Below are 23,713 nucleotides of genomic sequence, written 5' to 3' on the forward strand. Positions count from 1 at the left end.
CTTCTATAAATCTTTTGTGTATAGTTATCAAAAAATAAGTTAGTCATACTCTTAATAGTCTTTGTAATACTTTATGTGAATCTTCTAAAATAAAAGGTGCCATAATTTCCACTGCCTTTTTGCAAAAGTTAGACTCTTTTTGCTTTGAAATACTTGTCATCAAAGGCTTCTGTCGTGTGTAAAGTTTATCTTTGTCTTTCTGCATAGATCAATGCAAAAGGAGAGTGCTTAATATGATTTTTCTGTCTTCTTTTTAGCATTCTAGAAAGAACAATTAGAGCAGCTGTGGAACAGCACCTTTTCGACCTGCAGAGCAGCTTAGATAACGATCTTAAACACATACAGCAACACAGACTGGGCTGTAACAGTGAAGCAAAAAATCCCAGCGGGGATGAGGAAGGATCTAACAACCAGTAAGATTTTGTTCTATCTTAATGAATTCTATAGGGTTGTGTATATTAACTCTTCTAGCACTAACTGCCCCGTTCCCTCACCTCAACCCAAAGCAAAAGTTAACGACTTTTGCTATTCAATTATCTCATATTTGAAACCAAATCACCTTCCGTCAGCTGCCAGTAATCAACAGCTCTTGAAGTATTATTTCATATTTTAAACCAAATCACCTTCCATCAGCTGCCAGTAATCAACAGCTCTTGAAGTATTTTAAATTACTCTTATAGCTAAAAATGTTGTGAAGTGTAACTGCTTCACTGCTTAATTTTGTGCAAAGAGCACAAGAACTTAAATTTACGCAAGTGCTTTCATTCTTACCTCGCTGATGTTACTTAAGACACAATTTTACCATATGAAAGCTCTTGTAGATGCTGTAGCAGTTTTTTTACCTGGTCTTTCCATGTCAACATAGCTATTCTACTGCTCTGGCTGCCACCATTAAAGAAAGAGCTAAAAATGGGTAGAAAGAGCACCGTGGGTCTGTTTGCTTAGTGTTTCAGCCTCATTTGATCAGCTTTTATTTTCATTGTAAATCTTGCCATGTTTTGAGTGTAGTGACTGCCATGGCAGCATTGAGAAGCTGGTACATTTTGGTGCTTTATTAAAAATAAATAGTCGTGATTCATACCCAAACTCCAAAAATGTGTAGTTAAGTAGGACTTCAGTACCTGAAGTCCTTTGTTGCTGAAGTTGCCTGAAACACGGGAAATACTCAGAGTCTAATGCTGTTTTCTGAATTGTTCAACTTTTACTGTTTTTATAAGATCTCTTATCTGTGACAAGATCAGACTAAAGTTAGCAGTTGATCATAAAAATAATAATCATTGCTGGTAATAAGTAATTAAAACTGAGTTTTAGTATTAGAGATTTAATGTCTTTGAAGTAATTTATAAGTGGGTAATTGCCCGAAAGACCTGTTGGAGCCGAATTCCTTTAGTTACAGCATAAGTGCTTTAAAGGCTGCCTGACCTCACAGAAGCAGAGGCTAAAAGTACTGTCACTGCAGGTTTGAAACTGATATACTCTTCTGGCACAGTGACTATTTCAAATGCTTCTGATCATCATTCCACTGTGGATTAACCGTAATAGAGGATATATGATAGCGTTCTTGAAAGAGGTTGTCTGGGTCCTTTAAAGCAGTGCCTCCGGCAGGCTGTGCACAAGGCAAATACAGGATTAAATGAAGAACTAAAAAAAGCAGTGATCCAGGGCAAATTTATTAGAACTAAATTAAAATAATTGCCAGAATTAAGAAAATAAAGGAGTTAAAATGTTAATTTCCGAACTATCCTGTTTACTATCGATATATCTGATAGAGGAGGAGCATTTTTTAAAGTAGTTTGGAATCCTTTTTGAGCGAGGAGGAGGAGGAGAAGGGATTCAAAGGCTTGTGATGAATTACAGAATCATGTGGTAACAAGAATGGTGACAAGTAAAGAATATATGGACATAAATATGGTGTAAATTACTCCAGTCCTGCTGTTAGAAGCCTGAAGTTGAATTCTAGGAAGATTAAACGATAGAAATAATGGGATTTCTCCCTGGAAGGGAACATAGTGATACTGGCCATAAACTAGCTGGCTTGGGTACTGAGAGGAGTGTAGCCACAGCAGCTTCACCCAGGTGTGGTGGTTTCAACATGTCATTGCTTCTGGCTCTTGGTGCTTTTGTCCCTTAGGGCAGCAGAGTAAGCAGGGGATGTATGCCTGACCCTTAACACGAGAATCAAATAAATACATTTTAATATGTCTATCATGTACTGTTGTAGAAAACCTATACATATAAACTACATAAATAATTAAATATTATTTATGCTAATCACGCCCATAGGTGATTAAAAATGGAGATATTACTAGTGTCTTTGGTCAGAATAACTTTCTTGGAAAAAACCCAACCCAGATGTTTCCCTGTTTAAGGAAAACAAAAAAAAAAGTTGTGGTTTTTTTTTTTCTTTTAAAGGTGGCACAACAGTTTGCTGTGAAGTCTTTCTGTTCTTTTCTTTAGGAATGATGTTATTGAAGATAATGACACTGGTAGCAGTGAGAACACAGGAGACTGCTCTGAAGTATTGGTTTGCACTGATTTAGACAGTGAAGCTATGAAACATGATACTGTAACTGAGGAAGAAGAAAGCGTTCAGGTGAGAGGAAGACCTCAGAAAATCACAAAATCACAAATTGATGTGTCTTTAGCAAAATGCTTTAGAGATCCAAGTTTTCAATGTGCCTTTAGCAAAATGCTTTAGAGATCCAAGTTTTCCTAATAGCTCTGATGTAGCCTTACATGGTCCTGTTGCTCTGTGCAGTTAATTGTCTTTGCTGTGTGTGTTTTGTGCACAGAGAAATTTTTGTGTACTTTGGTGCAACTTGTTTGGAGCCTGACTAATGCTGTTCTGTTGGTCTTTTGCAGGTACCAGCCCTTCCTTCTGCTCAGGTAAGTCAGTGTACCAGCGAGCGTAGCACCGGGTAGAACACTGTCTGTGTTAGTAAGGGCTTTCTGAGGAGCAGAAGATCTGGAGCTGGGGTTGTAGCATAGCCCACAGTTGGCACACCTTTTACTGTAGCAAGAAAAGGTAGAAGTAACAATCACCATGAGACTGCAGCCTCTTGACTATGCTTGTGCTAGGAAGTTGTGGTTTTGTAATTAGCTAATTACAGTCTTTTTTGACTGTTTCCAGTTTCTTCTACGGTAGATGAAGACATCCTATTCTTTTCAATGCATCTTCATCTCCTTTCTAGTCAAAAGAGGTTCTGTTACATCTCCTTGGACCTCTTTGCTTATGTATTTGACTTCTGCTGCACTGATAGCTCATGTGCCTCCATACTGATGTGTAAACTTAGAATCCTTACACTTGAGGCATTCAGCAAAACAAAAATGAAACAAAATTAGACTTGTGGCCTCCTGAAGAGGTTCAACATTTAATAATACCAAGTATTGTATATGGTTTGATTGGAAACCCAGCAGTGTAGCAACTGTAAATGTTGAAGTAATTTCTTGCCGTGTACAACAAACATGCCTCAGCTTTGCTTTGAGCTGCAAATTATTAGATCTTCACATACAATCAAATGTGAAGGTTTATAGTATGTATGGCCTGAATTTATAATGATGGCCTGAACTGTACCAGCACTTTTTATTAGCAAGGAGGCATCAGTCTCTCATTCAGGGTATCTTTATGTGATCAAGCAACGCTGTAAAGTATGTGCTGACAAAAGTGAAGTCAGGTAGAACAGGAACGTGCAAGAGAATATAGTTTCTGCTGCTCTGTATGAAACAGCACATACACAGTTGTCAAATAAGCAATTCTAATGAAGAGTTCAGATCTGTAGTTCCTTATTTGTTTGGTAAAACTTTTGTTTTCATAAATCTAAATGATGAATTCTGTGGGTAGAGAGATTTGCTATTCATATGGAGAGAACTTGCTACAATGGGTTTTAGCTTCTCGCCTGTGAGTCCATAAATCTTTCCGAGGGTTTCCTGAAAGAAAGCTAGATAAGCAAACTTTAAAGACTTAAATTAACTAGGAGAATTTATTGAGTCTGTGAACTTGAAAAGATAGAAATGGACACTTGAGCATAGTGAAACTGTGAGACTTTTCTGGAATCTATGTTTTTATTCAAACAAAATGTTGCTGTGGCACTTTTGACTATTATAATGTATTCTTGTCTGACCGTGAGCTCTGCTTTGGGGCTGAAATGGAAACAGAAGCTGCTGTTTTCCACAGCTGCAGTAAGTGTGACTATGCAAGGCTTGCACAGCTCACCTCCAGGGTGGAAATAATCTGCTGGAGTATGACAAATGCCCTGTAATTAAAAATTGTTTCCCTGAGTTGGAATTTGGCTTGAGGTCTGAAATAACGTAAACAGAATAAAGGAGTTTGGTCTGATAAGGGTGAATATTACCTTCAGCAGTGTAAAACTGGCAACTCTTAGGTATATTTGAACTCTCCAGGTAACTTTATTTTATGTTCAGACATTTTAAAGATCACTTGTGAGAAGTTCTTGAGCCTCAAACCAGTTGTAATCTTTTATTTTAAAATGATGTATTTTATATTTCTCATTTCTTATATTTTTCCAAATAAGACGCTTGGAAGAAATCAAGTACTGGGCTTTGGTATAAATGCTTAAAGTTGTCAGTCTTCCTGTGCCAACTTCTAGTGAACAAAATGGTGCCATGTATTCATCTGAACTTGTTTTGTGAGATGGTGTCATAGAAATGCCAGCATTTCTTCATCCCCTTCCAGTTCTGTTGCTGCTTTATTTAGTAACAGGGATTAGTAGCTCCTTTTAGAAGGTCTGTCAGGCTTGTTTCATTTCATGTGTGCTGAGCAGAAGTCTTCATCCAACTCTGTTATTTTCGAGACTGGGATTTACTTACTCCCATGATTTTAGTCATCCCAAATTTCATGCTATCATTGACAATTTGCAGTAGAACTGTTGGTGTTAATAATTAACAGAAATAATAAAAAATGGTTTGCCTGAAGATGGAAAGTAATTGTCTGGCTTCTAGTGATTAAAGCACCTGGTTACTGGCCTTACTTTAGATGTGAAAATATCGCATGGTTAAAAAGTATGATTTCTACACCCCACCCCCCGCAAAAAGCTGTGCTTTTAGTTCTTGAGGATTTTATGTGGTCAGTGATGCTTACAGAATGTTTTCAGCTGAGAATGCCATTCCCAAATCTTTCTAAACATACTTTTTGCCAACAGACTGCAGATGTATTATTGGAGCCATGTGATAAAGATGCAGATGTTGATGGAGAAGATAATAGGGAAAGGTATGTATTTTTCTTTTGTCACTTCCATGGTAGACTGTGTAAAGTCAGTACTAAACTGGTGATTTGTGACAGCACAGTGTAATGTAAGGGAGGTGAAAACAGAGATGATAAGTTGGAGTTGTCTTTTTATGATGATGATATGAAACATGTGGAACTTTATGCATTTGAAAGAGAAAAGAAGTACAAGCCTATATGATATATATCATGGTTTATTTATATATCATGACCTGCATGTTCTGGGCAAGCAAAATAGAAAAAGAAAAAGTTATTTTCTTTAAAATATTTTTGCACATTTTATTGCTCTTAATGATTGAAGAATTAATGCTGGCAATGGTGACTAGCCAGAAAACTTTATTTTAAAGGTTTATTTGCAGTTTGAGTTCCGCACTGATTGAAATTTCGGTTTGAGTTGAATTGAGTTTGAAAATACTTGCTCCCAGATTGAGAATAAAGGTCGGAGCTGTTTTTATATCCATCTTGGTTCAAGTCCAGTTGTTGTTTACGTGCTTCAGCATGAAATTCTGTGTGAAGAACGGGGGGGAGGGCAGGGAAAGCAATGTAACTTTTCCTCCCCAGAATTTTAATTATCAGTTTAAGGAAATACATTGCATATCTGCTAAAACTAGACTAGGGTATGTAAGAATAAAATGTAAAGGCAACATATAGAATTTACTGTCCATTAAGAATTTGTATTTAAAATGATAACTAGGTCTGTGTCTTCTTTTTAGGGAAAATAGTATATTGCTTGGTGGCGATGATAGAATATCTCCAGAGGTGTTTCTGGTAAGATTATGATTTCATTTATATACAGATACACAGCATCTTATAAAATTATATGAAATAGAGATGTGAAGAAAACCAATACATTTAGCTTTTAACATCTTACATTGGTTGACCTGCTGCAAGGTTTGCAAAACCTCTGTTGGAGTTCTCATCATCTGGCTTCACAGAAACTTTTGGCAGCAAAGCAAGCTTAGACTTATGCATCTGGTGTAAGGAATGGTTTGTAATGCAAATAAGTGACTATCATTGGTGGGGGCGCAGGGAAGCTTGTTTATAATTCCTTGAGTTAAGAAAGAAGAATTTATTTGTTTTTCTTTTCCGAAAGTTTCCATAAGTGCTGGAACTGGCACTGATTTGGTACCTGATTTCCAGTTGCTAAATAATAATAAACTTGTTCTGTTATTTAAATACAGGATTCAAGTAGCAAGACATGTGATCTTAATGCAAATACTGATTCAGAGGTGTCAGGGGTTGACAACGTTAATGTTCCTGAGGAAGCTCTGGGTGTTCAAGTACCGCGTCTAGATCTGAAGAATGTGTCTGATGGTGACAAATGGGAAGGTAATTTTTACCCTTTAGCTCAAAATGTAGTTAGCAATGATAAATAGAACATTTGCCAAAATAGAAGCAGCATACAACTTGCACTTTTTTTCTTTACTTCGATGGGAATAATGCGTTCCTGCACACACGGTAAGATTGACCAAGTCATGACATAGGTCCCATCTTTTTTCAGAACTATCTGCAACTTACTTAGGGATCTTAACAAACTGTAAAGAAAAAAGGAGCAACTAAAGTCAAAGGAGCAATTAAAGAAAGGAAAAAAGCTGAAGTTTCGTATTAGAGATTTTGTGGGTTTTGTTTGGTTGGGGTTTTTTTATTTGTTTTGGTTTTGTTTATTGTTTTGTTTTTCTTTTTTTTGAAAAGTGACTTACAGTTCCCAGGACCCTGAGTCTCTCATCCAAATCCTTAAAACCACTTTCTCTGATTAGGTCATCCTGTTAATATTCACATTATGTCTTGGTTTTTTCCTTTCTATTTTTTTAAATGAAAGCTACTGAAGTTCTAATACTAGCTGAGTTAGACTTAAAATCACTAAGCTACTAAACACAGTAATTTATATTTCATTTATTCTGAAAAATCTCTTGGTTGTTTTGTTTTCAACATCAGGAATGTCAGATAGTTTCCATGTCATTGGACAACTTGAAACAGCTTTAAGTTTTCAAATAAAAGTTAAAGTTGCAGATAGATATTATTTCAGTGCCCCTTCTCCCTCCATTGTTTGGATTTTAGAAAAAGCAAAACATTTGAAACAGTTTTCTCTCAGACAGGCTTCCTTATGTTTGTAACCTTATTCTTCATGGCCTTCCAGGTTTAGCAAGTCCCTAAGCTTGTGACTTTACTGAACTTTGTTGCTCAAATGTGTGATAATAACTGTTTAGAGTGTTGTTTTACTTGAGTAAAAACATAACCCCTTTGTAACCAGAGCAAAACTCTCTTGTCGATATCTTCTCTTCAAAGTACTTATCTTTTTATGTGTTCCTTATATCCTGTTTCCTCTGCCTTGTGTTGATATTCTGAATCATCACACCTTAACAAACACAAGTGATACAGTTTGCTAAAATACTGTGAACTGTCACCAATGGTACAGTGACCACAGCCCACTCGTTTCCAATTTTAAGAACTGCAAATACAACTTGGTAGATAGAGTTCAGATTTACTACGCAGGGATGGGATTTTAATTTCCAACAGGCTGTTCCAGGGACAGCCATTCTTTGAGATGCCTCTGTGTGTCACAGTCAAACGTTAGTAAGACCTTGGTAACAAAGAATGACTGCACTTAACTTCTGGTTGCTGTGTTAGCACAGTCAAATGTTAGTAAGACCTTGGTAACAAAGAACGACTGCACTTAACTTCTGGTTGCTGTGTTAGAAAAATTGTAATTAGTGAAGTGTACCTGGGATGTACGTAGTTTGACAGTGCAGCGTATAGTTGTAGCGTGTCAGCACATAAAGCTTTCTGCTGCAGCTCAAATGGTAATAACTTCTTGTTAATTTGTCACCAGTGTTGACTGGTTTCCCAATTAATTGCCTACATTAATCTATCCTTCGCTTTTAGCCCTTTTACAAATGATGAGGTTTGCAACTTGTGATTGAACTACAAAACTTAGATTTGTAAAATATTTGCTGGTTGGCCTCCTTGAGCCCTAGCAATATGTACATTCAGAGTACATCATGTCGTGCAGAAGCTGATTTACAGGCATCCAAAGACACCAAGTCCTGATTTTCATTCTTGTTGCCCAAGTTAATTTCTTTGTCTGAAGTTAAAAAAAACCTGAACAACAACAAAAAAAACCAAACCAAAACCAAACCTGCTTATGTTCTCAGTGCTTTATTTACATTAATTGCTTACTTGCACATTACATTTTGTTGCATCCTCTATTTGTGTTAATCTGATTTAATACGTATTCTCAGAAGGTTTGTGGCTTCCATTCTCATTATTTCCTTAAATCTGCTCATAAAAGTTGCTTTCGTTTTACTTACCCAAATAATTTTATGACTCTTTCTTTGAAAAGAAAGTAACATATCTGTATATAAATTTATATTACAAGCTTCTTGGTAGGAAGGTCATGACATTTTGCAAGAAGTGTGATTTCATTGCAAAGTAGTTGAATTTTGGCTGTTCCTCAGGCCTGTTGAGAATGGGTATTAGGATCTCAGCCTTCCAAGGCACTGCGAGTCCTTGTGGCGTTACGCTGGAGGAGATTGGCTTTGGAAAGAAATCTCTACTAGTCCAAATCTTCTTACAAGATTTGGGTTATTAAAGCCTATGTGACAGAAAACTTAAAGTCTGGTAACCAACAGAGTTCTTGAAAATGAACGTAAAATGCTTGCTGGCTTAAGGCAAAAATGCAGATCTATATTTCTGAGTATTTTTTTTCTGCATTTGTCCTGCTTTTTGGAAATCACCGCCATCTATTTTTTACAAGCTGTGAGCAAAAAAAGCCTATTTAGGACTTGTCTTTTGTTAATGTGAGGATGCATGTGACTCTTACCGAACTACAATAAGTCTTTACTATTCCTGTGTCAGTTCTTTGTAAACCTTTTCAGTAAAAAGTTCAAATTTGCTAAGGACTGAGCATCCTTACCTGCCACTGAAATTGCTTGGAAGCTGAGAGTGCTCAGGGCCTGGCCCAAAAGATGGGGTGTTTTTCCCTGGTACTGTATCTTCCTGCTTTACATGTTATGTATAGTTTGTTCTGACTGTGCTGTGTGTTCACTTTAGTATTTTTTGCCATTCTTTTTCATTTTATTAGCACCATGCCCTATCACTTTCCCCCTCATTGATTTCAAAACAATGCATCTGCAGAGAGAAGGGGAGGGTAAGTATGGTTCGCCATACGTTCAGTTATCTGCCTTTTGATAGTTTATGGTTTGCTTTTGAACTAACCCTTCACCTGCTGTCCCTTACATCTGGGGAATATTCTGATCTGCAAGTTTTTTGTTTACTTTTTCCTAAAAGGTCCCCCTCTTGTATCTTGTGCTGTGTAAACAGGCAAGATTACGGCTTAAAAACCAAATGAAAAATCCCAATAATGCTTAGTAAACGTACAATGGAAAGCAGGTACAAGGGTTATTTTTTTTTTTAAACTTTGTGGGTTTTATTGTTGTTCTGCACACTTTGAACCCAGTTTTCAAATTTCTGATTTGAACTGGAAAATGTAGACACGCTCTGAAAGGAAAAGGGGGGGTGGGAATTTAAATTAAAGTGCTTGGAAGGCCGTATCAGCTATTTGTTAGACAGCAAGACAATCATACCTGAGAATTGTAAGGGATGTTAGCAACTAACTTTTTATAGAGATTTAAAAAAATTGATTGTTTTGGAATCCCCTGCCTAAAAAAAAATCACCTTCCACAAATTAAGAAATCTCTTTTTCTCAGTGGTGTCAAGATGGATTTAAACTTAAAAGCCCAACAACACTCCTTTAAAAAGACATAAGCAAATACGTATTGTACCTAAAGAGGTATTTCCAGGTTTACCTTCTTCAAAACCAAGAAGACAATCTTTCGAAGTACTTGTGTAAGGTATAAAAATCAATTTCCACAGCAAAATATTGCAACGGACAATAAATATATTCTTCTAACTATGGATTTCTGAGAAGTAAATAAGGCTCTTTTACACTCTTGAACTGTTCAAAGATGCATACTCCCAAGATACACTTTGAAAAAGGGATCCTAGTGTGCATACTTCATTTCAGTACCTTTTTCTTTCAATTGTTATATGACGGAATTTGTAGCTTTCTGATGTATTTCAATGTTTTTATCCACTTTGTGTATGACACCATATCCTCTATAGCATACAACTAAGCATTGGGTATGCATTTTTGTTTCCTTTTGGCTCTTGTTTATAATTCTGTTAACAGAAAGGTACCATGTTGTGTCCCCTTTTTATCTTCTAGATCCGTTTCCTGCTTTCAAGTCTTGGCAGGAGGACAGTGAATCTGGAGAAGCTCAGCTTTCCCCGCAGGCTGGAAGGATGACTAACCATCCCTTGGAAGAGGACTGTCATCCGATATTGTCGCATCGTAGTTTGGATTTTGGGCAAAGCCAACGTTTCTTACATGATCCAGAAACCTTAGATTCTTCATCCAAAGCACTTTCTTTTGTTAGGTATGTCTTCTAATGCAATTTGGTGGGTGTTGGAACAGGAGATGTTAATGCCAGTATGAATATACAGCTGTTTAAGAACCTCATGGGTTTTCATGATACAAATTAACTCATAGAATCATAGAACCTTAAAGATCACCTAGTTCCAACCCCCCTGCCTCTCCTCCCACTACACCAGGTTGCTCAAAGCCCCATCCAACCTGGCCTTGAACACCTCCAGGCATGGAACATCCACAGCTTCTCTGGGCAACCTGGGCCAGTATCTCACTGCCCTCACAGCAAGGAAGTTCTTCCTAATATCTGATCTAAATCTCCCCTCTTTCAGTTACCTCTCACCCCATGGCTCCCCTCCCTGATCAAGAGTCCCACCTCTCACTCTATGGCTCCCCTCCCTGATCAAGAGTCCCTCCTCAGCTTTCTTGGGAGCCCCTTTAGGGACTGGAAAGGACTCTAAGGTCTCCCCAGAGCTTTCTCTTCTCCAGGCTGAACAACCCCAACTCTCTCAGCCTGTCCTCACAGCAGAGGGGCTCCAGTCCTCCCAGCATCTTGGTGACCCTCATGAAAACCAAGGTCAAATGTAGCATTATGTGGCCATTCTCATGAAAGCCAAGGTCAAATGTAGCATTATGTGGCCATTTGGCCATTCTGCCTGCCCGGGAACTGCTGTAGTGAGTCAGAGCAGAGGTTCATCCAGGATGGTATCGTGTCTCCCAAAGTGGCCAGTGGCAGATGCTGCTGGAAAGAGTTTAAAAATAGGGCAACTTGCACAGATTTCCCTGGCATCTGGTCAGGGCTTTTGACAACCTGCTGTGATGGCACTTCCTGGGCTGCAGATAGTATTTATATCCTTTGTTTACGAGTCTTTACTGGATTGCTGGTCTATGATTTTGGCCTTTTTTTGGTTTGATTGTTTGTTTTTCCCTCAGTAACATGTCTGTCTATTTTCACATTGCATAATTTGGGGTTTATTTTTCATATATCATGTTGTCCACTCCCACTAAAGAGACCCAGGTTGTACAAACCATCGCAACTGAAATGGGCAGTGATGGTCTGGGCAGGTTCTTCATTTGGGCTGTGGAAAGTCTTCATTCAGAAAGGTTACAGGAAAGGATTAGCTGTTAGAGGGAGAGGTGTGGGACAGCAGAATAGTGAAGAGGTGGGGTTCTTAACCCAGGTCCTCTCCTGCAGATTGAGGGGATCGAGACTGTACTCGTTAGATAAGTCTCTATTAACTTGCCTAAGACAGTTAAGTGGAGCTGCCTAATTACCAAGGATTGCTCAGTGGTAGTTTCCAGCGTAGGCTTTATTCTGTGCCCAGTACTTCAAGAAGTACTGAGTATCTAGTGACCTGGGTAAGTAGCCTGGCTACCAGAAAGATCTGAACTGTTCTAATGATAATGTAATTAATGGTACATTAGTTTATTGTATTTGAACTTTACATGCTGCTTTTCTGCTAGGGGTATTACTGAAATTAGAGAGGAAAAAATAACACATCACGCTTTGAAGGCAGCAGATCAAAGCATTTTGCTTCAGTAAGTAAATAGCTCTGACTGAAAACCTGAGAAGAATGGATTTTGAACTGGAGAAAAAAATTGAAATTAGTCATCTGTTACTCAAATATGCAAGTTGTCTGCACTTGTTTAATTATTTAAATGACATTTTAAAAATGTTTTTAATACAGAACACGAAGAGCATCCTTTAGCTCCAAAGATGACAAAAGGGAAGACAAGACACCCTATCAGCTTGTCAAAAAATTACAGAAAAAAATCAAGCAATTTGAGGAACAATTTGAAAAAGAGAAAAACAGTAAGGTAAGTTACCACTTTCGCTTTTACTCAGAATAAATGACTGCCTGGTGGAGCTAAGTTACTTCTTGTAGTTCATGACCCAGTAATTGTTGGTTGGCAAATGAGAAGAATTTTGTTATACGCTGCTCTCTGCAACAGTAATACTGGAAAACGTGCTGTTATTCCTGAGCCCAAAGAAGGGCAGGCAGTGCTGTTTATGCAGTGAGAGTGAGGGGGTATCAGAGGAGGTGTGGGGAGAGACAGAAGCATTTTACCACTCTCTGGGGCAACATCTGATGTCTTGTTTCAGGTTTATTTTCACAAGTGTTCTCGGGTTGGCACTGAGGTCTGGTCTGATACTGAGTGACATCCATGTTACAGGTCGCATTCGCTGGCATAAATACTACCAAATCTTGAAAGAAATATTTATAAACAAGATTTAGTGTGTAAATGTGGTTTTTATATTGTTTTTCAGCCTTCCTATAGTGATATTGCAGCCAATCCAAAAGTTTTAAAGTGGATGACTGAACTTACCAAATTGAGAAAGCAAATAAAAGGTAAGGGATGCTACAGTTTCTGGTTTTCTACAAACACAAATAATCTACATGGCTAAAATGGCTAAGTCATTCAGTAAAATTCTACAGGGCAGTAAAAATACTCCATTACTAGATTCTGAACTATTCAAAAATCAAAATAAAATTATTTTGGAGGCATTGCTTTTAGTTCATTAGGAGACAGTTTACCTGTTCAAGGTGTTGCATTCCTTCTCTTGCAGTTAAATGAACTGAGAGTTATTTCCTTTAAACCTCTTGAGCAATTTTTCTCATTTCAGATGCAAAGCAGAGGAACTCAGATGGAGAATTCATACCTCAAACAAGGCCACGAAGTAACACTCTTCCAAAAAGCTTTGGTTCCTCTCTTGACCAAGAGGATGAAGAAAACGGAGATGAGACGCGGGTTGTGCAGAAGGAGAAGAAGCCCACCAAGGAAGCCACACTTGAACTCATTTTGAAAAGATTGAAGGAAAAACGAGTTGAGAGATGTTTGCCAGAAGATATAAAAGTAAGTGTAAGGTTCTGGATGGGCTGTTTCTAAGAGAATAACAGAGGGAGATAGACCCTTCAGATAGCACTTTATTGACAGTGATGCCTCTGTCGAGCAGCCTTTCACCAAGCCCTCGTATTTTAGACTCTGTGGGGAATTGATCAAGATAAACCACATCGTCCTTGCTCACTCTTTACTAAAATATTTACAAGTATGTGCTGACAATATTTGACAGCTATAAATGGATGAAGGTGGGATGTATGGAATTAACTGAACTAAGTTTGGCTGAGGCATCTGTATAGCTGATAGCGTAGAAAAACTGTTCAAGTGATTTGTGTTTGATTAAATGCAAATTATTCTTCTGACAGAAAATGACAAAGGACCATTTGGTAGAAGAGAAAACATCTCTCCAGAAAAGTCTCCTGTATTATGAAAGTCAACATGGACGACCGGTAATACTTGGGTTTACTTCATCAAACTATATTAATGTGTGTGTAGACAACAGTAACTCCTGTGCAGTAGTGATGCTATGATTTAATGCTGCTCTGTGGGGTTTTTTTCTTCTCCAAAACACAGTTGCCATGTTGCCATCAGAGGAAATGACTGCACTGACTTCTAAAAAAAAAAAAAAAAAAAGTGTATGTATTAATAGGCCCTTTCTCCACAAACCAGTAGGTTAGTGGAGTTTGCAAAGTGATTGGTGTTGTTTGGTGCCTTGTATGTCTGTGAGGCAAAGGGAAATCTTAAAAATAAATGACACCATTGAATTTCAGGGGAAAAGGCCTGAAATATTATTCTGAATTTCACAGAAACAGAAATGAAAAGACATGGGTTTTGGTTTTTGTTTGTTTTTTTTTTTTCCCCCCAAGTGTGTGGCATGTACCTTACGCGATTGGAGGTATGGAAGGTGGAGTAAGTGATTGGCAGTTAGTGCCTCAAGTTCTGGGTTTTTATTTTGGACAGTGATCAGCATCACCAGTCCAATCACAAGATCTTTCCAGTTACTCTTCTGTCAGCCTTCTGGACCTGCCCCACTGGCTGTGGAATCAGTGCTGCCATAGACATCCCACCGAGCCTTTCCATCTAAACCCGAGGGAGAATAATGGTCCTGGAGATGCTGGCACTGGTTCTACAGTCCCCTTAGGCAGAAAATGCCTTTAAGATTTGTTATGTTAGAGTACATATTAGAATTGAGAATAAATCACATAAAATCTCTCTCCAGTTTCATCTTTTTCTTTTTTCCCCTCTCATTTCTATGGAATCATCATCATTGCTAGGCACACGGTCTTCTCCACTAGTTCTTGGTCCCTTTTTTGCCTCTTTTTCCATGGGTCTTTAAGGATAGAGGGTTTGCCTCTACTGAATCTCCCTTAACTTTTTGGAAATCTTTAAAACTTCTTCCTGAAAAATCGTAGAATCATAGAATGGTTTGGGTTGGAAGGGACCTTTAAAGGTCATCTAGTTCCAACCCCCCTGCTGTGGACAGGGACACCTCCCACAGAAGGGAGCTAAAGTGAGAAAAGAGAGCAGGAAAAAGCACCCACTTATTCCCCCTTATCTGCATAAACCCGATTTCATATTCACAATTTAAAGTAGTTTTATGTTCCTAACTGGAATGTACGTGGCCTGGCATGAGGAGCTATACCACTTTGTTTGCTTGTATATTACTGAGTGACTGGTATAATTAATTCTGTGGTTTCTCTGCCTTCAGGTTACTAGAGAAGAAAGACATATTGTGAAGCCACTTTATGACAGATACAGACTTGTAAAACAAATGTTAACTAGAGCAAGCATTACTCCTATTCTTGTGAGTAAAACAAATGCTATTTCTATTCTTTTTCCCACCTTTGAACTGCTAGGCTGCCTTTAGAGGAGTTAGTAACACTGTTCCATGAAATCCACCTGTCTTGTGGAAGATCTAAGGTGATACTGTCATTGTACTTGAGACGTTTGATTTACTGCAGAGAGCAGAGCAGTTCAAAGCTGTCTGTGACCTTGATGGCTGTTAGGAAGTAAATGGTTCTGGGTGGAAGGAAATAATCTGTTTTTGCTGTGGCTGAGACGTTCCCCAGTTGCTGTGCTACCTATGGATCTGCAGTACATACTGTGCTTCTAGTCCTCCCAAGAATAGTAACACCAGTTGCAGTGGAACTCACCCCTCTCTTGTGCTGCAGGTTCCTGTCACCAGCAGCAGGAGGTGACAGGAGGGGTAGGATGGCCATCAGAACCATTTCATTCCTTCATCCTTCCCCAGTGTCAGACACGGTAGCAACATCTGCAGCATCTGTACAACATCTGTGCTTTTCCATGGTGTTTTCACTTCATTTCCTTCTCACTTGGCAGTGCTTTCTGTTCTTTTCTTTCCTCTCTCTGTGGGCTTGTAAGAGATGAGGAAGAAAAGTCTCCATACTGTGCCAGGAGATTGGTGTAACCTTGTTTATGGTACCTGTGAAACAGCTGGGGAATGACAACCAGCTCCTGGCTTAGTTCTTCATGAGCTAGAACCCAAATCTCACGTGATGACCCAGACTTGCAGCAGAACAGATTTGATATGAGCTACTTGACCTTTTTAGAAGGAAAGGACTGCGTGGCTGACGTGAGATAATCTCTTTACGCACAGACAGGTCTCTACCAGATTTACGTAGCCGGGCAGTGTCTTACTCAGCAGGAACTTAATCGGCTGTTTACGTTGACTCCAACTGTTCTTAGCTGTCCCCTTTGAGCTGTAGTACGTTGAGATAAAGGGACCAGTTCCACATCATTCCTTTTTTGCACACACATTTTTGGGCAGCTGTTTTTATAGAAAAATGTATTTTATGTGGCAGTCATATTTCAGTTTAAGGTCTATTACATCACTATCCCTTTTTGAACTCCATAAACACAGGTTGTTTTTGGACACCTAAGCTTTTCTCCATGACTGTTGAGTCAGAGGCTGGTGGGGGTGCCCTTGACTGGTTGAGTTTTATCCCATCTCTCACCTCAAAAATCTGACTCTTCAGCTGAGATGCATTTGATATTGCCAGTAGCCTTATGACTATATCGTAGTCATTCTCTTTTTGTTCTTGTGGTTTTTTTTTTTTTTTTTTTCTGTGAAATAAAGGGCTGGGTGATAGGCAACCAAAAAGATTTTAAATTCAGAAGAAATCTTGGAAACATAATTCCTAATCTGTGCTGTAGGCAGCTTCTGTAAAATATTTTTCACAGGCCTCTGCTTTTGAATCCTATGAGAGAGATGTGGAGCTCTCTAATTACCAGGATTATTCAGTGGTAGCTTCTAGGTTGGCTGTATCCAGTGTCAGGTATTTCAAGAATTGCTTTTTGGTTTATATGACACTTGCTTCCATGAGAGCTCCCTTATGGTGTCCCTGTAAACTAACGACATACCCTGAAGCCTGTGTGGAAATGTCCAAAGAAGCAGGAATCTATTTACCTTTCATGAACTAAAGTTTTTTGACAGGTCACTGTCTGCGTGTGCCTTTTGTGTTCCACCTCCCTCCTGTTGAAAGAGTCCATGTGTTGATATTGTTTGTGCTGTCCAGGGATGAGCAGGGTGTCACCATGGGGGTGTGTGACACCTGTAAGGCACAGGGGCTCCTGCTTTGGGCTGGAGCTCAAAGGGTTTTGCCTCTGAGGGGTGGCAGTAGCCTCAGCTGCGGGGCTTCAGAGGCCAGAGAAACTGGCAGAAGATAAAAACCAGCCTTGGCATTGTCTAACTTCACCTTTATAATCTCCCTGTGGTTTGGTTTGGGAGGAACAAGAGCAAATACGAAATTCAGAGATGCTTTTGCACTTTGTGAATTTTCTACAAAACACGGAGAGTGAGTGCTTTTTATTTTAAGAAGAGGAATATTAAAGTTTCAGATATTTTTACTTCTCTGTCCAGGATACTTTGGGCATCTGAGTTTTTTGGCTTATTATATGGTAATTTAGTCTGTGCTCTGTAAGTATGTTTGCAGTCTTTTATTCTTCTCAAAGAAGAAATAACTTTAGGTGTTAGGTGACTTGAACAAAATTCTGACCACACGCAGCATTCATTAATTGCACTTAATGAAACAAATTTTTGCAGGGGTCACCATCAACCAAGAGGCGGGGGCAGATGTTACAGCCCATCATTGAAGGTGAAACTGCCCATTTTTTTGAAGAAATTAAGGTGTGTATGGCGCATTTAAAAAAAAACCACAACAATTTCCCAGTGTTTGTAATAGGGAACTGAAATATTTCATATTTGTTTGCAATTTCTGCTTTGACTTTCAGGAAGAGGAGGAGGAAAGTGATGGTTTGTCTGCAGACCTGAACGATATCTTAAAAACTGCTGTCCAGACACAGTCTGTTCTGAGCCCGGTTGAAAACTCCGAGTCTGATGTTGAAGATGGTCAAGAGAAGCTGACCCGGGACCTCAGGCTGTCAAGCACCCGCGCTGCTTCCATGTAAGTGGAAAATAAAAAGGTGACTAATTCTCTTCTAGAAGTTGCAATTATTGCCCTTTCAGTCGTGACAGCAAATCTCTGATGTCAGGGGAAGTGCCACATTCAGCACTTCTCAGGAAGCGTTTGGGTTGATGAGTGATCTCTCCTCTGACACGCATCACTGAGACCTTTTTGTATTCAGTGACTTGTTTAGTATCTTCTAAACCTTCTCCAGCCCTACTTGAGCTGTGTCAACAGCAGAAAATTTATACCCTTTTATTAACTGCTACTTTGTTCTCAATATTTCACCGCTAGACAGACAGCATATTCCTTCTGAGCAAGAGAAGTGTACTATCAGTGCAGCTGGCTCAGTTGGGTTTGGGTCTGCTTTCAAGGATTGAATTTTTATTGGATAGCCAACAGTATTTTTCTTTTACTTGAAATTTTTAGGCCTGAATTATTGGAGCAACTGTGGAAAGCCAGAGCTGAAAAAAAGAAGCTACGGAAGACTCTGCGAGAATTTGAAGAGGAGTTTTATCAGCAGAATGGAAGGTTTGTTCACCACAAGCCCAGATGCTGGAGAGCAGCTTTGGGCTCATTTTGTAGCCAGTTTTTTTCCAACTTTCTTGTGTGGATGTTGCTGAGTGGAATCTGATCTGATCAGATCTACTGTGTCCAGCTTTGGAGTCCTCAACACAGGAAGGACATGGACCTGTTGGAGCAAGTCCAGCAGAGGGCCACCAAAATGTTCAGAGGGCTGGGGCACCTCTGCTGTGGGGACAGGCTGAGAGAGCTGGGGGTGTTCAGGCTGGAGAAGAGAAGGCTCCAGGGAGACCTTATAATGGCCTTCCAGTATCTGAAGGGGCTACAGGAGAGATGAGGAGGGACTCTTTGTCAGGGAGTGTAGCGATAGGATGAGGGGGAATGGTTTTAAACTGAAAGAGGGGAGATTGAGATGAGATATTAGAAAGAAATTCTTTGGTGTGAGGGTGGTGAGAGCCTGGCCCAGGTTGCCCAGAGAAGCTGTGGCTGCCCCATCCCTGGAGGGGTTCAAGGCCAGGCTGGATGGGGCTTGGAGCAACCTGCTCTGGTGGGAGGTGTCCCTGCCCAGGGCAGGGGGTTGGAACTGGATGGTCTTTAAGGTCCCTTCCAACTGTAACCATTCTGTGATTCTGTGATGAATCTCTGGTATAAATGATCTCCTGAAGGAGATAACATCCTGGTGTACTTTTACTAGCAGAGGACGCCTGCTCCTGAGTTTTGTCTCCTCCCTTACAGTCTGTAAAGCATAGTAATGAAAGTGGAAGAAGTTGTTTTTTTCATTAAAAAAAATTAATTAAAATACTTATACAAATATATTTTATATATATAAAACCCCCTCAGATTACCCCTGTGTTTTTAACATAGGGCAAAGAAGTTTCCCTGTTTGTGTAACAGGAGGTTTTTCCAGGTGTATCACCTTATCAACAAAACTAAAACACTCTTAAGAGGTCAGGCAGGTTCCTGACTGGCAGATTTCTCATTTATCTACACTTTCTACTCTATTTCTCTGTAACTATCAACTCCTGGCCCATTGGTCGTATAAATCCCACTGACTTCCTGGATTTGGTTAATTCCTTTTGACTTTAATGGCAAGTAATGAGGTTCTTAATGAAGGGTTGATTTAAAAATAAGTTGGATTAATAGATTAAATTATTATAGTTCAGTTTTAAATAAATTAGAATAATTTTCTGCTATCAATTTGTGGGTCAGTCTACATACATACAGTGAACATGTAGATCGACTTAAATTTATTTCTATTTTTCAGTAATGTATATATATATAGGATGTGAAATGAAAGTATTTGTATCCTGTTAATAAAGTCTCTAGAAGAATTTAAAAGAAGCATTTATAATCAGTTGTGCTGAATAAATGCTGCTGGGTTTTCTGTTCAGCTTTTTAGGTAAAATATAACAATGTGTCTATTATTGGTTACCAAGCTGCTAAAAATGGTTTTATCTGCCCTAAGATACGTTGCTGCTGTTGTGTGGAAGAGAAGATTTTCTTCAAACTTGGCTCTGTTTCTCGTTACAGGAACGTGCAGAAAGAAGACCGGGTTCCGATGCTCGACGAGTACAGGGAGTACAAGAAAATCAAAGCCAAACTCCGGCTCCTGGAAGTCCTCATCAGCAAACAAGATTCTTCAAAATCCATTTAAATGGTGTTCCTCCAGCCGGTGGCTGCCGTGGGGTTCCGTGGTTCTCGGGGGCTCGTGTTGGTTTGTCGCGCGCTGTTGAAAGCATCCGGTTCGTGCACTTTATGGTGGTGCCACTAGAACTTGTTTGAGGGTGAGTAGGTCCTGTCTAGAGAGCAAGTCAGATGTCTCAGTTCGAGACTGCTCTATCCAACTTTAGCAAACACAGGTTCCATCAAAAGTTTTCTATTCCAGATACATCCATCTTGTTCCAAAACAACCACAGCTTTTTTAGGTTTTTTTTTTTCACTTTAGCATTCAAGAACTTTGAGACTTTTGTTATTACCAACATTTTGCATTATCGAAGAAATTATTAATAGCGTAATGCTACACTGAACTACTCCTCCTGCCTATTTTTTTTTTATTTTGGGGGTGGAAAAAAGTCAGCAAATTAAACATCCAGCTCTTTTTCCTGGAACATTCTAAAACCAGAGTGAAATTCCTTTCAGAGGACTGCTGTGGAACAACTTTAATTTTTGCTATTCTAAATTGCACCTATAACACGGTAATAATTCTATGGATTTTGCTCATTAACGGTCACGTTTCCTCCTTGGTAAAGATGAGAGTGGACAAACCAGAAAGTGACCTTCCTTTAGTGTCTTTTAAAACTTGGAAAACTGCAAAGTTGTATCACACGCTGCCTCCAGGACTTGTGTTACTGCTGTTCATTCTCTCGGTCGATGGGTTGTTATCCACTAGTGGTGACATAGTGTTTGGGCTGAATTGGATACTGCGTCTCCGCTCGCGGAAGATTTGAGGAACATTAAAGAACATTTGGATGTGTGGGGAATCTGATGGCGCTGAGACTCGAGTAGCTCCAGCAGAAAAGAGTTCAAATTCCTCTGTACCTGAAAGAAGTGTTGGTATCAAGGGCTAAAATCAGTGTAGTTACCGCGCACCACAGGGTGAACTGTTGGGTTCCATTGGAAAAAAAAATCACTGCTGGTTTAGCACGATTTTGTTTTACAGTTGGAGAATAAAAATAAGTTCCCTAACCCTTAACGATGTAAGCAAAACAGTTTATGGGCCTTGCATGATTTAGCTTCGGAGTTGAAACTAAATAATGTTTTTGAGTATCACATCTGCCGTGCTGAATGATGATGATTTAGCTCTAGCTTTACGCTCCGCAACAGCCAGCAGCAGCTGGTTTTGATCTGGCAAAATCTAAGTGTTAATTTTTAACTGGTGCTTTCTCAGTTTTAATTTTTTTTTGTTCTTTTTTGTTTTTTTTTTTCCTTTAATGTATGGGTTTGATTGTGGCCACGTTTTGCATGCACCTCCTCTCACTGCATGTTTTTTATGACGGGCTGATGTCAACAAGAGCTATTATTCACACTGCTTTCTGAAAGACCAAAAATGAACTTTTTCGTAAGGAATGGCTGGCATGTAACCTCAGAGACTTGCTGTTGGGTCGTGAAGCATATGAAATAGGTTGAAAGTAGGATATTTAGTGCTCAGATTTCATCTGTGTACTGTAGAATACTTCTTGGTTTGGTTTTTTAACTCTGCTTGTAGGCATGTAATTTTGGAATTCAGAAAAGAAAAAAAAAAGCACTAAAACTATTGAGCACTGGTGGTTTGCCTCTTTTTTTGGGGGGGGTTTATTTTGGTTTTTTTTTTTTTAAACTGCAAAATGATGTGGGACCTTGGAGAGTGCTGAGGTTAAACTAGTCCTGAGACCATTTATCCATTTTTCTTCAGTTCCGTTGTGCAATGTACACTTCAGTTCCTTTTCTCTCAGTCTGCAGACACGGGTGTATCCAACCATTGAAACTAATGTGTACTGTATAGTGTTGTACATGAATGTTTTGTGTTTTATATACCACATGCAAAATGTCAATATGCACTATTTAAATGTTTTAAATAATATATTCCTCCTTTATAATGCTTAAATCTATATGATTCCGATATTTTTATAAGTGAGTGAGTGATCAGACTGGTTCCAATTCAGAATTAACAGCTGCTTTGTGTTCGTTATGCGGTGTTTGGCTGTTTATTCCCTAGTAGATGCGCATGGCAACAGTTAACGCTGAGTGTGGTTTGTGCCATCCTTGTTGAGCAATAAAGAAATGGTAGAACTAGGCATTTTGTGATATAACAGTTTTACTTTGGTAAAAGCAAAACCTATATATCTATATGGATATATAGATATGGAATATATATATAAACTGAACCAGATATAATTGCATTGCTATGTCTGGTGCTCATTGTATAGACTTTTATAATAAAAGTACCTTAACCTTTATTGTCATATATCGTTGTTTCTCATCGTGCTTTCTCCTCCGCTGCCGTCTCTTCAAACCAAGGGCCAAGTCCTTCGCTGTTCCTGGGGGTGTGTGTATTTTGGGGTGTTGCTCAGGTCCCCGTTCTGCAGCGGAGCCACCAGCTCCGGTGACAGCTCAGGTGCTGAGACAGCCCCTGGTGAACCTGTGGCTCTTTGGGCCTTATTTTACCTCGTTAAAGCAGCTCATTCCTGCTCCAAGAGCAGCAATGTCAGCAGCAGATGGGGCAGGGCTGATTCAGCCATTACTGGGCTAATTAGTTCACTACTGGTAAATACACCTTCAGCTGATGAGCAGTAATTGATTGTGTCTCTGTATATTTAGCAGGGCCTGTTGTGGCAGGACAAGGGATAATGGTTTTAAGCTAAAAGAGGGCAGAATTAGACTAGATAGAAGAAATTGTTTACGCTGAGGGTGGTGAGAGCCTGGCCCAGGTTGCCCAGAGAAGCTGTGGCTGCCCCATCCCTGGAGGGGTTCAAGGCCAGGTTGGAGGGGGCTTGGAGCAACCTGGTGTGGTGGGAGGTGTCCCTGCCCAGGGCAGGGGGGGGACACTAAATGGCCTTTACAGATCCTTCCTAACCCAAACCATGCCAGGATTCTCTCAGTGGTCTGATTTTACGGCTGTGCTTGTGGCCAGAGCACGCTGTTACTGCACCCACTGCTGTAATCACAAGAGGATGCTTTTCCTCCAGACAAAATAGATTCTTTTTTTTCATAGTATATTGAGGTAAGTTCATACGAAAAGTGCTTGAGGTCTTTCAAACTGACTCTTCTGTTGTATTTTGTATAAATCACCTTTTTTCAGCCTAAGGCCTGGCAGAGACAGAAGAACTGAAGGTGAAGGCTCTGCTGGTGAATGGGTGGCAGTGAGGTACGTGGGAGGAAGGAAGACAGCTGGGATGTTGAGGGAGAGGAGGCAGAAGGTGGCCTTCAGTACCTCCTTTGGGGTGGGACAGGACACCCTTCCCTCTGATCACATCATCTTTCCTCTGAAGATGGGGGAAAAAGAAAGCACAAACTCTTAGGACACTGGCTTGAAGAACGAGCAGGGCTGTTACAGATCTGTTCTTCAATCCTCTGTTCTTCCTTAGCATTCTTTTTTCCACAAAGCTTGCTCTGACCAAGATGCCAATGAGAAGACAAAGATCCTTCAAATAATGGTTTGGTGTGAACTGTTTAAAATCCACATGCTACAAAACGATGACCTAAGAAAAATACAAGAATTAGGAAAACAACCCTGTTTTAAACACCATTAGCCAAAACGGAGGCAGAACAGATATTTTTGAG

General features: G+C 39.5%; 1 protein-coding gene across 6 annotated transcripts in view; it reads left to right on the forward strand.

Annotated features, from left to right (window-relative positions):
• FAM13B (family with sequence similarity 13 member B) overlaps positions 1-22,397 on the forward strand; it is a 50,130-nt gene extending 27,733 nt beyond the window's left edge. For 4 of the 6 annotated variants that reach the window (XM_014948084.1, XM_014948087.1, XM_014948085.1 and 1 more), the window contains exons 9-25: positions 258-413; positions 2,458-2,593; positions 2,863-2,886; positions 5,160-5,227; positions 5,956-6,010; positions 6,424-6,571; positions 9,324-9,389; positions 10,467-10,677; positions 12,356-12,485; positions 12,937-13,018; positions 13,294-13,523; positions 13,874-13,957; positions 15,217-15,312; positions 17,572-17,655; positions 17,760-17,932; positions 18,362-18,463; positions 19,985-22,397. In XM_014948084.1, coding sequence (XP_014803570.1) covers positions 258-413; positions 2,458-2,593; positions 2,863-2,886; positions 5,160-5,227; positions 5,956-6,010; positions 6,424-6,571; positions 9,324-9,389; positions 10,467-10,677; positions 12,356-12,485; positions 12,937-13,018; positions 13,294-13,523; positions 13,874-13,957; positions 15,217-15,312; positions 17,572-17,655; positions 17,760-17,932; positions 18,362-18,463; positions 19,985-20,108 — 1,969 coding nt within the window. In that variant the 3' untranslated portion in view covers positions 20,109-22,397. The remainder of the gene's footprint in view (positions 1-257; positions 414-2,457; positions 2,594-2,862; positions 2,887-5,159; positions 5,228-5,955; positions 6,011-6,423; positions 6,572-9,323; positions 9,390-10,466; positions 10,678-12,355; positions 12,486-12,936; positions 13,019-13,293; positions 13,524-13,873; positions 13,958-15,216; positions 15,313-17,571; positions 17,656-17,759; positions 17,933-18,361; positions 18,464-19,984) is intronic. The other 2 variants (XM_014948089.1, XM_014948088.1) reach the window with 2 other exon arrangements.
• The last annotated feature ends 1,316 nt before the right edge of the window (positions 22,398-23,713 follow it).

Source organism: Calidris pugnax, unplaced genomic scaffold, assembly GCF_001431845.1.
Source record: "Calidris pugnax isolate Ruff unplaced genomic scaffold, ASM143184v1 scaffold27, whole genome shotgun sequence".
NCBI classification, from domain to species: Eukaryota; Metazoa; Chordata; class Aves; order Charadriiformes; family Scolopacidae; genus Calidris; species Calidris pugnax.